We start from the raw sequence: 15,233 nt of genomic DNA on the forward strand, positions 1-15,233 counted from the left end.
TATTTGCCTGCAAATGGTTTTGACAAATGGTCCTCCATCTAACTGCCTCAATACTGGGAGAGTGCTGAGTTAAATCAGATAAAGTCAAGCCCTTTGAGTGGGTCCTCCAGGGGCCCACAGACAGGTCAGAACAACCACAGTTCTTTGATGAGGTCTGTTCTACTCCCTTGGGAATGCTGGCTGTTATCTTCAGGGCCGCTGCTGATCTGGGGAGTGAGAGAGGCGATCAGGATAAGTTAAAACACCACACAGCTCTCTGTTCTTACTGAGATTCAGCTGGTTTTTCTTTATTACACATTCCTCTGGTTGCTGTAAGCTTTTGGTTAGTTTCCAGAGCTCCCCCCTCCAAAAGTTGATTCTGACAATTTTTGCTCCTTTTTTGGAGGGTGGACTTTTGGTTTCCTTACTCCGCCATTTTTGCTAGTGTCACTCCTCCCACCATTCTTAAAGTGCTTTTATATACATCATACCATCTAGTTGGAAACCCCGGCAGCATAGTGGTTAAGTGCTATGGCTGCTAACCAAAGGGTCAGCAGTTCAAATCCACCAGGTGCTCCTTGGAAACTCTATGGGGCAGTTCTACTCTGTCCTGTAAGGTCGCTATGAGTTGGAATCGACTAGACAGCAACGGGTTTGGTTTTTTCGGGGCGGGGGGGGGGGTTCTTTTTTTTTTTTACCATCTAGGTATAACAACTACCTGGAAAAGTTATTTTAGGCCAAGTTTTTTTTTTTTTGAATAATAGCTTTATTGAGTTTTTGGTGAAAGTTTACATAGCAAGTTAGGTTCTCATTTGATAATTTTGGCACAAATTGTTCAGTGACGTTAGCTACATTTATCACAATGTGTCAACATTCTGTTTGTGTTCTGTTTGTTCCATTTCCAGTACTTTAGTTTCCTTGCCTCCTTATCATCTCACCTTTGCTTTTGAGTAATTGTTGACCTTTTGGTCTCATACTGATGATTTTTAAGTATAGCACCGATCTTACGGGTAATATCCTTTATTTTGTGTGCCACTCTGCTATTTTGCTTAAAGGTGACCTCATAGGATAAGCTCTAAGGCCAAGTTTATTATTCCCATTTTCCAACTGAGGGAATAGTAACTCTAAGGAGTGTGTTACTCAGCATCACAACAAATGCAACTAATCTATGATGGCACCAGCATCCAGGTTTCTGACTGATCCTGGGTTTATTTCACTATACTAAACCACAGTTCTTATCTTATCTTAAATGCAACCCCAAATGCAAGGATCTGTAGTCCATCTGTCCTTACTCTGTACATGTCCTCACTTCTCGTCTTCATCAGGGTGGACTCCATGGACCATCATTATACTCGCTTCTTTGCATATGCCCTCAACTCTGTTGTCCCTCTCTCCCTCTAACATCTTGCTTTGGAATCCCCAACTGGAGTTATTATTTCAGCTTTCTGCCTATTCTGCAGCTAGACCTATGAAGCTGGTTGTGGCTGGGGAAAAATATACAACCCTGGTGATTGGTTGCATTGATTTCATTTTGAATTCATAACCAGTGTATTTATTTATATAGCAAAGTACCACAAACTGTGTGGCTTAAAATAACAGAAGTTTATTTTCTCACAGCTCCGGAGGCTAGAAGTCTGAAATCAAAATGTCATCAGGGCCATGCTCCCTGCAAAGCCTGTGGGGGAGAAATCCTTCCTTGCCTCCTCTAGCTTTGGGTAGTCCCAGGTGTTCCTTGGCTTGTGGCAGCGTAACTCCAGTCTTTTTCTCTGTCTTCACGTGACCATCTTCCCTCTGCATCTATCTTTGTCTCTCTTCTCCTCTTCTTATAAGAACACTGGTCATATTGGTTTAGGGCCCACCCTACTCCTGAGTGACCTCATGTTAACTAATTAATCTGCAAAGATGCTGTTTCAAAATAAGGTCATGTTTATACGTACCAAGAGTTAAGATTGAACATATCTTCTTGGGAGACACAGATCAACTCATAACAACCTCTAATCTCAAATGGTCATGACTTTACTTAGTACTGCCTAGCAATTCTACTTTATTTTTTACCTTATTCTCTCACTCTTATAGATGACTGCTCTGTATCTTCTCTTCTCTCTTTAAATTCCCAAATTCTCTTTTAGTCTCCTCCTAGCTGATGACTTTGCTTCCAATTTCTGAGAAAATAAAGGCAATCAGAAGAAAACTTCTAGAAGCTACCCTACCTACCTTCTTAATGTCTGCACCCACATTTTCTGCCTTTTTTCCTGTGTTCCCAACAGGACCACCACTCCACATGCAAACATTGCTCTAGTACTTATCCCTTCTGTCCTCTGTGTCACAAAATTTTTCTGTCAGCATGCCACCATGCTATACTCTGTCCCATCTTTAAAAACAAACAAAAACTTCTTTTGACCCCACTTTGTCCATCTACTTCCCCTGCCACTTATCTGATCTTTTACAGTGAAAATCCTCAGAAGCTAAGTCTACACTTCCTGTCTTCACTTCTTTCTGTTCTTCCTTGGAACCATTCCAATCAAGCTTTCAAACCCCCCCCCCCACCCCACCACCACCGCTTTCTATCAAAATAGTTCTTGTCAAGACCCTCAACTAACTTCTCACTGTTGAATCCAGTGGTCAACTCTTAATCTTCGTGTTACTCAACCTCTAAGCAGCATTGACATAGTCAATCACACTTTCTTAAAAGACTCTGATTGGTTTCTAGGAAGCCACTTTCAGCCCTTCTGGAGAACTGGACCTAAAGGCCTCCTGACACCCCTTAGTCTCCTTTATTGGGTTTCCCTCATCTCCCCAACTTCAGCTGAAGGTGTGTTGTAGGACTCCATCCTCAGACTTCTTAATTTCTGTCTACACTCATTGCCTAGGTGATCTCATCCATCTCATGGTTTTAAATGCCATTTGGAGGCTGGCAGCTCTCAAATTTTCATCCTGACCTGCACCTCAGGTTGTATATCTACTTGACGTATCTACCTGCATGTTCAATAAGCATACATCTAAAAGAATTTTGATTTCCACCCTGTATCGCATTCTTCTTACTGTCTTCTACATCTCAGTAAACTTGATATGTTTGGTTGCTTAGGCCAAAGACCTTGGTGTCATCTTTAGCTCCTCTGTTTCTATCCCACTCTACATCCAATCCATCAGCAAATCGAATGAGCTCTACTTTCAAAATGTATCTGAAAATGACCTCTTGCCATGATCTTCACTGCTACCCACCCTGGTCCAGGCCATTATCCACACTCCCCCAGATTATTGCAACAGCCTCTTAAATAGTCTCCTGCCTATTCCCTCTTCCCCTACAATTTGTTCGCATAGCAACCAGAATAATAATATAAAATGTGTCAGATGATGTTACTTTTCTGTTCAGAACCCCCTGGTGGCTTCCCCAAGCCAAAGCTCTTAACAATGGCCTTCAAGGCCCATGTGTTATGGCCCCTTCTTGCCTCTGACCTTGCCATTGACTACTTCTCTCCTTGCTCCAGACTCATTGGTCTTACTGCCTTTGCGCATGCCCACTACACTCCCTGGATACTCCCATGGCTTATTTCCTCCCATCTTTCAGGATTTTTCCAGATGCCTCCTTATGAAGAGAGAGGCTTTTCATTCCGCCTTGTATAAAATCATGGTGCCTTCTTCCCATCATGCCCTACTGTCCCTCCACTACTTAGTTTTTCTCCATGGCACTCATAACTACCTGGCATCATTTTTATTCACTTGGCTTTTGTCTTTTTAGCCTCCAGTAGAATGTGAGCCCCATGAGAGCAGGAACTCTGACTGTTTAGTTTACTGTGGCACTTGGTGAATGTTTGTTGAATGAATGAATGAGTGGAATATCTGAAGTGGGGTCAATACCAGGAGTCTGAAATGCTCTCTGGGCTTTGAATATTCCTTTAAATACCCCTATGTGTGGCTTCAATATTCTTCCTCTCCACAGTTCCTTTATTAATCTTTCCCATCAATCAACATATACAGAGCTGCTATATGCCTGACATTGTGCTCAGTGCTGGGGATACAGCAGTGAACAAGATAGTCATGGTTTTCTCATGGAGCATCCATTCCACCGGGGAAACAGTAAGACAGTAAGAAATAGGTCAGATATTTACAGACCAGGACAAGTGCTTGAAGGATGTGAATAGGGGACTATTATATAAAATGAGCATGTATGGGAGGGCTGTGCTAGATATAGTGGTCAGGAAAGTCCTCCAGGAGGAGGTGACAGTTCAACTGAGAACAGAAGGAAGAGAAAGAACTAGCCACACCAAGAATTAGGGAATGTGCTCCTTGGCTAAAGAAATTGCAAGTAGCCTGAGGTTTTAATAGAGCTTAAGGTGTTCTAGGAACTGTTAGAGGGCCAGTGTGGCTGCAACCCAAGGTGCAGCATGATGAGCCTGGAGAGGTGGCCAGTGGCTCTGTAGACCACAGTGAGGACTTGTTTTTATTCCACGTACAGGAGGAAGCCATAGAAGGGTTTAGGCAGGGGAGAGTGATTTGTGTTTTTAAAAAATTACTGTGGTGATTACATGAAGAATGGACTGTAGGGGAAACTATGATAAAATGCTTTCTTATCACTTAGAGTTGTATTTTCCAAGTAGACATAGATTTTTTTAAAATCATGTGTTGCTGATACTTGCATAAACCAAAAGGAAAATATCAGCAAAATAAATTGGTTAAGATATTCCTACAACTCCTCCCTATTCGGAGTCTGACTGTTGTAACTTACTTCACTCTCGGGGTTGTAGACGGCCAGCGAGCCTCACTCAGTACCATCCTCTGTGCCATCAAGAGGATCAGTGATGCAGGCACTTTGAACAGGCACCCATAAAAGAACTAAACCATTATTCTAGCTGCTTTTTTTTTCTCTTCAAACTGAGTGTATTTTTATTTGCTATAACTTGCAACTGTACATTCAAAAAAGATTTCAGTCAAAGATTGTTAGAATAAGAAAGAATCACCATTACCGTTTCCTAATTTTTACAGATGAGAAAATGATTGAGCAGAGAGAACATGTGTCTTGCCAAAGGACCCACAGCCTAGCATTGGTCACACTGGCTACTTTTAATTCTGCTTCGGAAATGTTGCTAAACAAATTTCATTGGCCCCATCTGTATTAATCACCTAGTGCTGCTATAATAGAAATACCACAAGTGGGTGGCTTTAAAAAAGAGAAGCGTTTTCTCTCACAGCCTAGGAGGATAGAAAGTCCGAATTCAAGGTGCCAGCTCCAGCGGAAGGCTTTCTCTCTCTGTTGGTTCTGGGGAAAGGTCCTTGTCATCGGTCTTGCCCTGGTCTAGGTAGGAGCTTCTCAGCGTGGGAACTTCAGGTCCAAAGGATACGCCCTGCTCCCAGCGCTGCTTTCTTGGTGGTATGAGGTCCCCATGTCTCTACTCACTTTTTCCTTTATATCTCAAAAGAGATCGGCCTAAAACACAACCTAGTCTTGTAGATTGAGTCTGTCTCATTCACATAACTGCCTCTAATCTTGCCTCTTTAACATAGAGGTAAGATTTACAACACATAGGAAAATCACATCAGATGATAAAATGGTAGACAATCGCACAATCCTGGGAATCATGGCCAAGTTGACACACGTTTTGGGGGGACACAATTCAATCCACAACACCCTCCCACATCTCCTTCCCACAGTAGTTTGGTTCCTAGGGGAATAGTTCGTCCTTCTGTTGACTTCAGGGTTTTCTTTCATGCCACGGGTCCCATTCTACAAGTTTTGATCCTAGTACTTTTTATGTTCTCACAGGCTGGCAGTGATAAGATGCCATCAGTCATAAATCTGACCATTTATAAGACACAGGTTGAGTTCAGAAATATTAAACAATTACTGTATTGTTTTTCCTTTGGCCAGAGGGGGAAGAGATAGAAGTAAATTTTGAACTCCTTCTGCTTAACAGAGAAAACAGTCAATTAATGTATTGTTAAGAGCTCAGGCCCTCAATTTAAATTTTTTCATGACAGCCAACTAGGATGTGATCCTTTGAGTCTAAAGTTGTATTTCACAGAAGATAACATTATCCCTGAGTCTAGAATGTTTCCAGCTTTGCAGAGATGCTTTCATGGTTACAAAATGCAGAACAGAAAGAGTTACAAGGATTGATTTTGAAATATACAGGTACCTGTTTGTCAATATTCAGACAGGCAGGTAGAGTAAGATTTTAATGTCTTAATGTTTCAGCATCCAACTTTATTTCATAATTTTTTTCTAAATGGCTTTGCTGTTCTCATTGCAATTTTATGACATCGTCTCCCCATGGACCCTTCCCCCCACTCCCCTGGAGTTCCTTTTATTAACACCTGTGAAGGAACGACTTCAGATCTCAAGGCAATGAACACTGTTAGAAGTGAGTCAGGAATCTAAAACTTATAAAGTCTTTAAAGAAAGAAATATGTGCCCTCTGCCTTTATGGGCCAGAGTGGATACAGAGAGAGAAATCCATTAGGAAGCTATTGCTGGTCCTGGTAAGAGATAGTGGTGGCCTGGATACGGGTGGTGGCAGAGGGGCTGAGAGGAGAGAGTGAGCTCAGGATACACTTCGAAGGTACAAATAACAGGATTGGGTGATAAATTGGCTGTGCTTGAGGAGATGAAGGGAAGGAAGGGATCAATTGACACAGACCCTGCATCTCTGGCTTGAGTAATTGGGTTGGGAACAGGCTGTTATTAGATGCCGTCAAGTCAGTTCCAGCTCATTGGGCATTTTGACCTACCCCATAGTGTTTTCTTGGCTATAATCTTTATGGAAGCAGCTTTCCAGGTCTTTGTCCTGCAGAGCTACTGGGTAGTTTCAAATGGCCAACATTTTGGTTAGCAGCTGAGCGCTTAACTGTTGTGCCACCAGGGTTCCTTGGGAACAGGTTGGGGTTGGGAATTTCTTGGTCCACTTCTCTCACTCTTTATCCCAGGTAAGTGTTAGTGAGAGAAACACTTCATTCATTTCTTCCAGTGATTTTTCAGCCCCGTACCAATTCTTCCTTGAGTGACATTGTGATGAAACCTTCACTTTCTCCCCTCTCTGTTCAGTTTAGTTCAGTTTGTCAGCAAGTGTTGAGTGCCTGTTAGGGACCAGGTGCTGGGCTGGACTGTAGAGAAAGATGAGTAAGACAGAGGCAGCGTGATGGAGTGCAGCAGTGCTCAGAGGTGTTGGTCTCAGGACTCCATTACACTTTTGTAAAATATGAGGATCCCAAAGCACTGTCATTTAGAGTGGATTCCATTTACTGCTTTTAACCGTTTTAGGAATGAAAACTGAGAACACTTAAAAACATTTATTAATTCTTTAAAAATAATAATAATAAACATGTTAACATCAATAACATTTTTAATGAAAAATAACTACATTCCTCCCCCCACCAAAAAAAAATTAGTGACAAGAGTGGCATCGTTTTCACTTTCTTAAATCTTTTTAATGTCTGATTCACTTGCAGATAGCTGCATTCTCATGTTTACTTCTGTATTGAATCTGTTGCACAGGTTGTATAGCCTCTGGGCAAACCTCTGCTGGACTCTTGGGAGATAATGAGAGTGAAAAGGGCATTAAAAAAAAAACTCGTTGCCGTCAAGTCGATTCCAACTCATAGTGACTCTATAGGACAGAGTGAAACTGCGCCATGGGGTTTCCAAGGAGTGGCTGGTGGATTCAAACTGCTGACCTCTGAGTTAGCAGCCGAGTTCTTAGTCATTGCACCACCAGGGATCCTGAAAAGGGCATAGGTCTTAGTATTATTATGAAAATAGTTTCGGCCTCACAGGCCCACCGAAAGGGCCTTGGAACCCCCCCACCAAAGACCCCCAGACTGTTGGTGTAGTAGCAAGAGTACAGACACTAGTGCCAGACTGCATGGGGTTAAATTCCAGCTCTGTCACTTACTAGTTGACAAGGTACCTCACCTTTCTCTACCTCAGTTTGCTCATCTATAAAATGGGCATAATATTAATACCTACCTCAGTGGGTTTTTATGAGGATTACATAAGTAAATATAAAGTACTTAGAACAGTGCCGGAACATGCTAAGTACTACAAAAGTGTTTATTATATAAATAAAATAACACCAAACCCCTGCCCTGAAGGAATTGAATCTCATTAAGGAGACAGATGAATAACCTAATGTCAGAGTTTTGTGTGAGTTCAGTGACTGATGTATTTGCAGCAGGGGCACAGGAAGGGGTTCCTGAGTGTTGGGGTCAAGAATCAGGATGCTCTTGTCTGAGAATGATTAAAGGAGCAGATTTTCTGCAGTGTTGAACTGAGAGAAAGGTTCATACTTCAGATAAGGTCAGCCTAGTCAGCATTTGTCACCATTTTTTTTTTTTTTCATCTTTCTTATTCATAATGGAAAAAGTGTGACTGGACTGCTTGGTTTACTTCTTTGCCTCCTACTTAAAGGCAGAAGCCTCAGCAGGGTTATATATCTTCACTGCCTGGGGCAGAGCAGGACAGTAAGAGTTTATTGACTGTTTGAATGAATGACTGTGAAAATGTAGGGAAAACATTTCTGTGATCATTGGGATTTTGGGGTACATGTTTGTAACCACTTTTGGCTCTGGAGTTTATAAGGAAGAAGTGGCAGATTATGTTTTTATTGCAATTAGCTAAGAAAAACTTTATCATTTGCTCCTGAGAGTGATGGTAAAATTTGTGTCTTAGTGTAAGTTTTGTTTCTTTCTCTGATTGTTTTAGCCAATGAGATTGGATATTTAAAATCTCACCTGTTTACAATTACCAAGTTATATAGGTTTATTAAAATTAAAAACAAGCTTTACTGCCTCTAAAGTGTCGGAGCCCTTGTTGTTGTTGTTCGGAACCGTCGAGCTGGTTCCAACTCATAGCAACCCTATAGGACAGAGTAGAACTGCCCCATAGGGTTTCCAAGGATAGTGGATTTGAACTGCGTACCTTTTGGTTAGTAGCTGATCTCTTAACCACTATGCCACCAAAGCTCCAAAAGTAGGAATCCCTAGGTAGCACAAATGGCTAAGTGCTGGACTACTAACTGAAGGTTGGCGATTCAAACCCACCCGGAGGCACCTTGGTAGTAAAACCTGGCAGTTTGCTTCCAAAAGGTCACAGCCTTGAAAGCCCTGTGGAGCAGCTCTACTCTGCACAGATAGGGTCACCATGAGTCAGAATGAACTCGACGACAACTAACAACAACAACGTGCTTACGATTACAATTAATTGTGAATTACAAATCACAATGTCAATTAAGGAGGTGGAATAAACAAAAATGGTGAAGGGATTAATCTGCTTGTTTTGAAAGTGACGTGGGAGCTTGATGGAATACTGGTCCACTGAGTTATCCTTTCAGCTGAATAGTTTTCTCCAGGCATATTCAGTTGTTAAGCTCTTGATTAAAAGAAGCTGGTTAGTGCTTGGCTGCTAACCAAAAGGTTGGCAGTTCAAACCCACCCAGCAGTACCTTGGGAGAAAGACGTGATGATCTGTTCCCATCAAGATTACAGCCTAGAAAACCCTATGGGGCAGTCTCTTCTGTCACATGGGGTCGCTATGAGCCAAAATTGACCGGAGGACACCCAACAACAACAAAGCGCTTGATTTATCTAATGCCTTTCCTTGATCTGTTTGGTTATTGTTAACTTTAATGGTATTAGTCTTAGGCAGGATAACGTTTCTGCTGTATAGTTATAGAATGCCCGATTTTCCTTCCATGTTGTAGATTCGACGGAGGCGCCTTGCACGACTTGCTGGTGGACAGACTTCCCAGCCAACCACCCCGCTCACCTCTCCTCAGAGGGAGAACCCTCCAGGACCTCCTATAGCAGCGTCAGCCCCAGGCCCTTCCCAGAGTCTCGGACTCAACGTCCATAGCATGACCCCAGCTACCTCCCCAATAGGTGCATCAGGTAAGCCTTTAGCTTCATTTAGGAGTTAAAATCATTGCACTGTGGTTTGTTACCGTCTATTCATTTTGATGATGATATGTTAAAATTGTTCCTCTCTCCATAACTTTTATCCTTTTCCCTCCACCTCCCACCCCAAACATAAAAAAATTATCTCTGATGGCAAAGTGATTAAGACTGAATTTGGTTCTGTTCTTTTTTTTTAGTTTGGTCGATGTTTTTCTTTTAAAATAAAATAATCTGAAAATGAAAGGTTAGAATAATGGTCAAAATGGCAAGTATTTAATTATGGACTCCTGTATTTTCATTCTACATTGACACAGAACTTTTTTTCTAAATTTTCAGAGTATAAAATTCACTTGATGTGATATTTTCTAACTGTTTCTTTGACCACTATTTAACTGTGGTGAAGATTTGTTTCTTTATAATAAATGATCTCATGGCTGATATCCATGTGTATCTTTGCTGGGAAATTATGATACTGACTTATGCTGTATTTTTGGAATAGTTCTCCTTTTTGTAAGTGAATTTTTCTATTAGACATAATAATTACTTAAGACTCTAGTTATGAAAAAGCAGGTGCTAGAAGACCTGGATTGCTTATCATATCATTTAATAATTTGACACATGAGTGTTAATTCTGCAGTTATTTAGTATACTCTGTCTTAGTAAGTCTTCCAGATAATTTATCTTGATCTAGGATTATTTGTCAATTCAGAGTATGTACAGAGTTTCTGTTACTGTAACTCCTTTATTAGGCACCAATGTAGACTCCTCCCCACATTAATACAAACACTTATACATAATATTATTAATTATAAGAGTGAGATAAGAGAGACAGGCCAAAACATCACTTAGTGATAACCAGTGCCTGTGCGTGAAGTGTCTCCTTTGTACATCTTTGAGAACGTGTGATAGTCTTCTGATGGGGATGAAGGATTCAGAATTTCCGCTGTGACTGTTTTTATCTCTTCCTTGGAAACAATAGTGATGTTTGTCTGCTGTGATCAGGCCACACCTAGAATGCTGGAATCTATCCAGGGAGATGCATCAGCAAAGGTCAAACAGGAGACCCAGGACTGCATGCTCCTGGCAAGATCTTCAACACTCATAGCCTCAGTACCATTATCTCTTGGAACCATCAGGGACAATCTCATCATACCCTTTATCCCTGCTTACATCAGTTACCAAGTGTCTCCCAGGTCATCATCTCCTATCCCCCAGCCCCTAATCTCTACATGACTTATTACGTATAATTTCCTGACCCCACCTCCACCCCTCCTCAAATTCTGAAATCCTCATGGTCAGTCACCAGCAAAATCCTCCTCTGAACGTTCCTTCCCCTCAGTGCTCTCTGTGAGTCTTTGCTTTTCCCCATAGCCCTCTTGTAATGCTATGCCTGGGGGTTGGGTTGGTATCCTCTTTTGCTACTCATTTCCTCTTCTAGGCCATTCTTCCTCCTCCCTAAAGACCCCTGGCTCTGAATCTCAAGTCACCAACTATACTCCCCACTTGCTGTCCTTGTTGCAGCTATCCTGTGAACCCCTCACCTTGCCTTGTTTTATTCCCTGCCTCTCTCTCCAGTGCCATTTCTACCCCTAATTCTTCCTGATTTCAATATCAACATAGATGAGCCTTCCAGGACTCTGATCTCTCAGTTTCTTGACGTCCTCTCCTTCAGTGACTTTGTACTCTGCCTGACTACCGTTACGCACTGCTATGGTCATGCCTTAGACCTTTCAATCTCAATTACTTTCTAGCCACCACCCTGGACTTTCTATCTCACGCCCACCAGTGCTCAAATCCAGTAATCCTTCAGTCCCCTCTTCCCCCCAGGAGCTATAATCCATTGATTCCATCACCTTTTCACTTTCCTCATTACATCCCCAGCCGCATGTCCTCACTTCTCTCCTTAATAAACCAAAAACCAAATCCGCTGCCATAGAGTTGATTCCAACTCATAGCGTTACTCTGCTTAAATTCTATAGTCAGGCACTCTTGTTACTCCCCTCAGCCCTCTCTCGCCCCTGTGTCACCTTACTCTCTTGGTTAAACCATGATTCTGGTTAAATTCTGTTCCCCACCTACTTTCTTGCCTGCACCTGAGCTGTTGAACAAGGGTAGAGCAAAACTCAGAAACATGCTTCCACTGTCATTTCAAATTCATGGTCACAAACTCACGTGGATCCTTAATACTGACAGACAGTGATACCATACTTCCCTGTTCACTCTCTCAATCTGCTAGACACCTGTATCAATACCTTCTCTTCTGCTCAAATCTACAATGCCTTTTTTCTCATGCACACTCTCAGCTCATGGCCTGGCTTCCTATTTCATCGAGAAAACAGATGCACACAGAAGGGAACCTCTGTAAGCTCCCGTCATCACATCCATCTACCTACTCGAGTGTGTACTCTGTTCTTGTCATGTGTGAATTGTTTCTGCCCCCTCTGTGGCCATCCCTTAGGTTCCATCTTTTCTCCCCTACTTAGAGACATGGCTCCACCAATCCCGTTCTCTTCCTTTGTCAGTTTTTCCATCTTAACTGGATATTTTACAGTGTATGCACATGCTGTTACTTCTCCCATCGTGAGAGAAAGGAAAAAGGGAGCTCTCTTGATCTCATTTCCTCTGCCAGCTCCACCCTACAGCTTTGCACAACAGAAGTTTACAACAGAATGAGTTGCCTGTGCTTTCCATCTTTTTATGCTCTTACCTTCTGTTGAATCAACCCAGTTTAGCTTTGGGCGAGGCTTCCTGTGGTCACCGTCTAATCTGACCTCTCAGGCTCCTTTGACATGACTTTCACCCTCTCCTCCTTAATGCACCTCCTTCTTTTGGCCTCCAGAACACCACAGTCTCCTGGTTTTCATCCTCTCCCTTTTCCTTTTAGTTCTCTGTATTGTTCGTTTTCGTTTCCTTGACTTCTGGATGTTAGAGTACCAGTGCTCAATATTTAATCTATTGTTCTCTCCATCTATGTGTATTCTCTTACTGATCTTATCTGGTTTCTTGGCTTTAGTTACTATCTCTAATCTAATGATTCCTAAATTTATGTTTCCAGCTCAGCCCTGTTCCTGAACCTCAGACTCATACATCCAGTGTTGTACTTGACACCTCCATTTGGATGTCTCAGGCATCTCACATCTCTTCTCCCAGGACCTCATCACAGTAACTGACAATTCATTATTTTTAGTTGCATCATTCTAAAACGTTATCTTTTCTCTTTATCTCATACTCTAGATCTATGATTGACAAGTAAAGGACCAGATAGTAAATATTTTAGGCTTTGCAGGCCGTATGGTCTCTGTCACAACTATTCATCTCTGTCATTGTAGCGTGAAAAAGCCATAGACAATAGATAAATGAATGAGCATGTCTGTGACCCAATAAAACTTTAGCCCATAGGTTATAGTTTGTTAACCCTTAAGTGAAAGTTTATAATTCAAGTTAGTTTCTCCTACAAAAACTTATACACACATTGTTATTTGACCCTAATTGCTGTCCCGACAATGTGACAGCACACTCCTTCTCTCTACCCTGTATTTCCTGTGTCCATTCAGCCAGCTCCTGTCCCTCTCTGCCTTTTCATCTCACCTCTAGATAGGAGCTGCCCACATAGTCTCATGTATCTACTTGAGCTAAGAAGCACACTCCTCACCAGTATCATTTTGTGTCTTACCCACCGAAAAAACCAAACCCCCAGCCGTCGAGTTGATTCCGACTCATAGCAACCCTATAGGACAGAGTAGAACTGCCCCATAGAGTTTCCAAGGAGTGCCTGGCAGATTTGAACTACCGTCCCTTTGGTTAGCAGCCGTAGCACTTAACCACTACACCACTAGGGTTTCCTTTGTGTCTTATAGTCCAGTCTAATCTTTCTCTGAAGAGTTGGCTTCAAGAATGGTTTTACAAACTTTAACAGAACTGAAAAGTGAGATAGACACCTCCACAATTATAGTAGGAGACTTCAACACACCACTTTCGGAGAAGGACAGGACATCCAGTAAGAAGCTCAATAGAGACACGGAAGACCTAATTGCTAAAGTCAACCAACTTGACCTCATTGACTTATACACAACACTCCACCCAACTGCTGCAAAGTATACTTTTTTTTCTAGCGCACATGGAACATTCTCTAGAATAGACCACATATTAGGTCATAAAACAAACCTTTGCAGAATCCAAAACATCGAAATATTACAAAGCATCTTCTCAGACCACAAGGCCATAAAAGTGGAAATCAATAACAGAAAAACTAGGGAAAAGAAGTCAAATACTTGGAAACTGAAAAATACCCTGCTAAAAAAAGACTGGATTATAGAAGACATTAAGGAGGGAATAAAGAAACTCACAGAATGCAACGAGAATGAAAATACTTCCTATCAAAACCTCTGGGACACAGCAAAAGCAGTGCTCAGAGGTCAATTTATATCGATAAATGCGCACATACAAAAAGAAGAAAGAGCCAAAATCAGAGAACTGTCCCTACAACTTGACCAAATAGAAAGTGAGCAACAAAAGAATCCATCAGGCACCAAAAGAAAACAAATAATGAAAATTAGAGCTGAACTAAATGAATTAGAGAACAGAAAAACAATTAAAAGAATTAACAAAGCCAAAAGCTGGTTCTTTGAAAAAATTAACAAAATTGATAAACCATTGGTCAGACTGACTAAAGAAATACAAGAAAGGAAACAAATAACCCGAATAAGAAACGAGAAGGGCCACATCACAACAGACCCAACTGAAATTAAAAGAATCATTTCAGATTATTACGAAAAATTGTACTCTAACAAATTTGAAAACCTAGAAGAAATGGATGAATTCCTGGAAAAACACTACCTACCTAAACTAACACAATCAGAAGTAGAACAACTAAATAGACCCATAACAAAAAAAGAGATTGAAAACGGTAATCAAAAAACTCCCAACCAAAAAAAGCCCTGGCCCGGATGGCTTTACTGCAGAGTTCTACCAGACTTTCAGAGAAGAGTTAACACCACTACTACTAAAGGTATTTCAAAGCATAGAAAATGACGGAATACTGCCTAACTCATTCTATGAAGCCACCATATCCCTGATACCAAAACCAGATAAAGACATCATAAAAAAAGAAAATTACAGACCTATATCCCTCATGAACATAGATGCAAAAATCCTCAACAAAATTCTAGCCAATAGAATTCAACAACATATCAAAAAAATAATCCACCACGACCAAGTGGGATTTATACCAGGTATGCAAGGCTGGTTTAACATTAGAAAAACAGTTAATGTAATCCATCATATAAATAAAACAAAAGACAAAAACCACATGATCTTATCAATTGATACAGAAAAGGCATTTGACAAAGTCCAACACCCATTTATGACAA

General features: G+C 41.3%; 1 protein-coding gene across 2 annotated transcripts in view; it reads left to right on the plus strand.

Annotated features, from left to right (window-relative positions):
* Positions 1-15,233, plus strand: part of UBE4B (ubiquitination factor E4B) — a 159,388-nt gene that overhangs the window by 49,584 nt on the left and 94,571 nt on the right. For both annotated transcript variants that reach the window (XM_049877871.1, XM_049877870.1), the window contains exon 2: positions 9,672-9,858. In XM_049877871.1, the coding sequence (XP_049733828.1) occupies positions 9,672-9,858 (187 nt within the window). The remainder of the gene's footprint in view (positions 1-9,671; positions 9,859-15,233) is intronic.

This window comes from Elephas maximus, chromosome 3, assembly GCF_024166365.1.
Source record: "Elephas maximus indicus isolate mEleMax1 chromosome 3, mEleMax1 primary haplotype, whole genome shotgun sequence".
NCBI lineage: Eukaryota > Metazoa > Chordata > Mammalia > Proboscidea > Elephantidae > Elephas > Elephas maximus.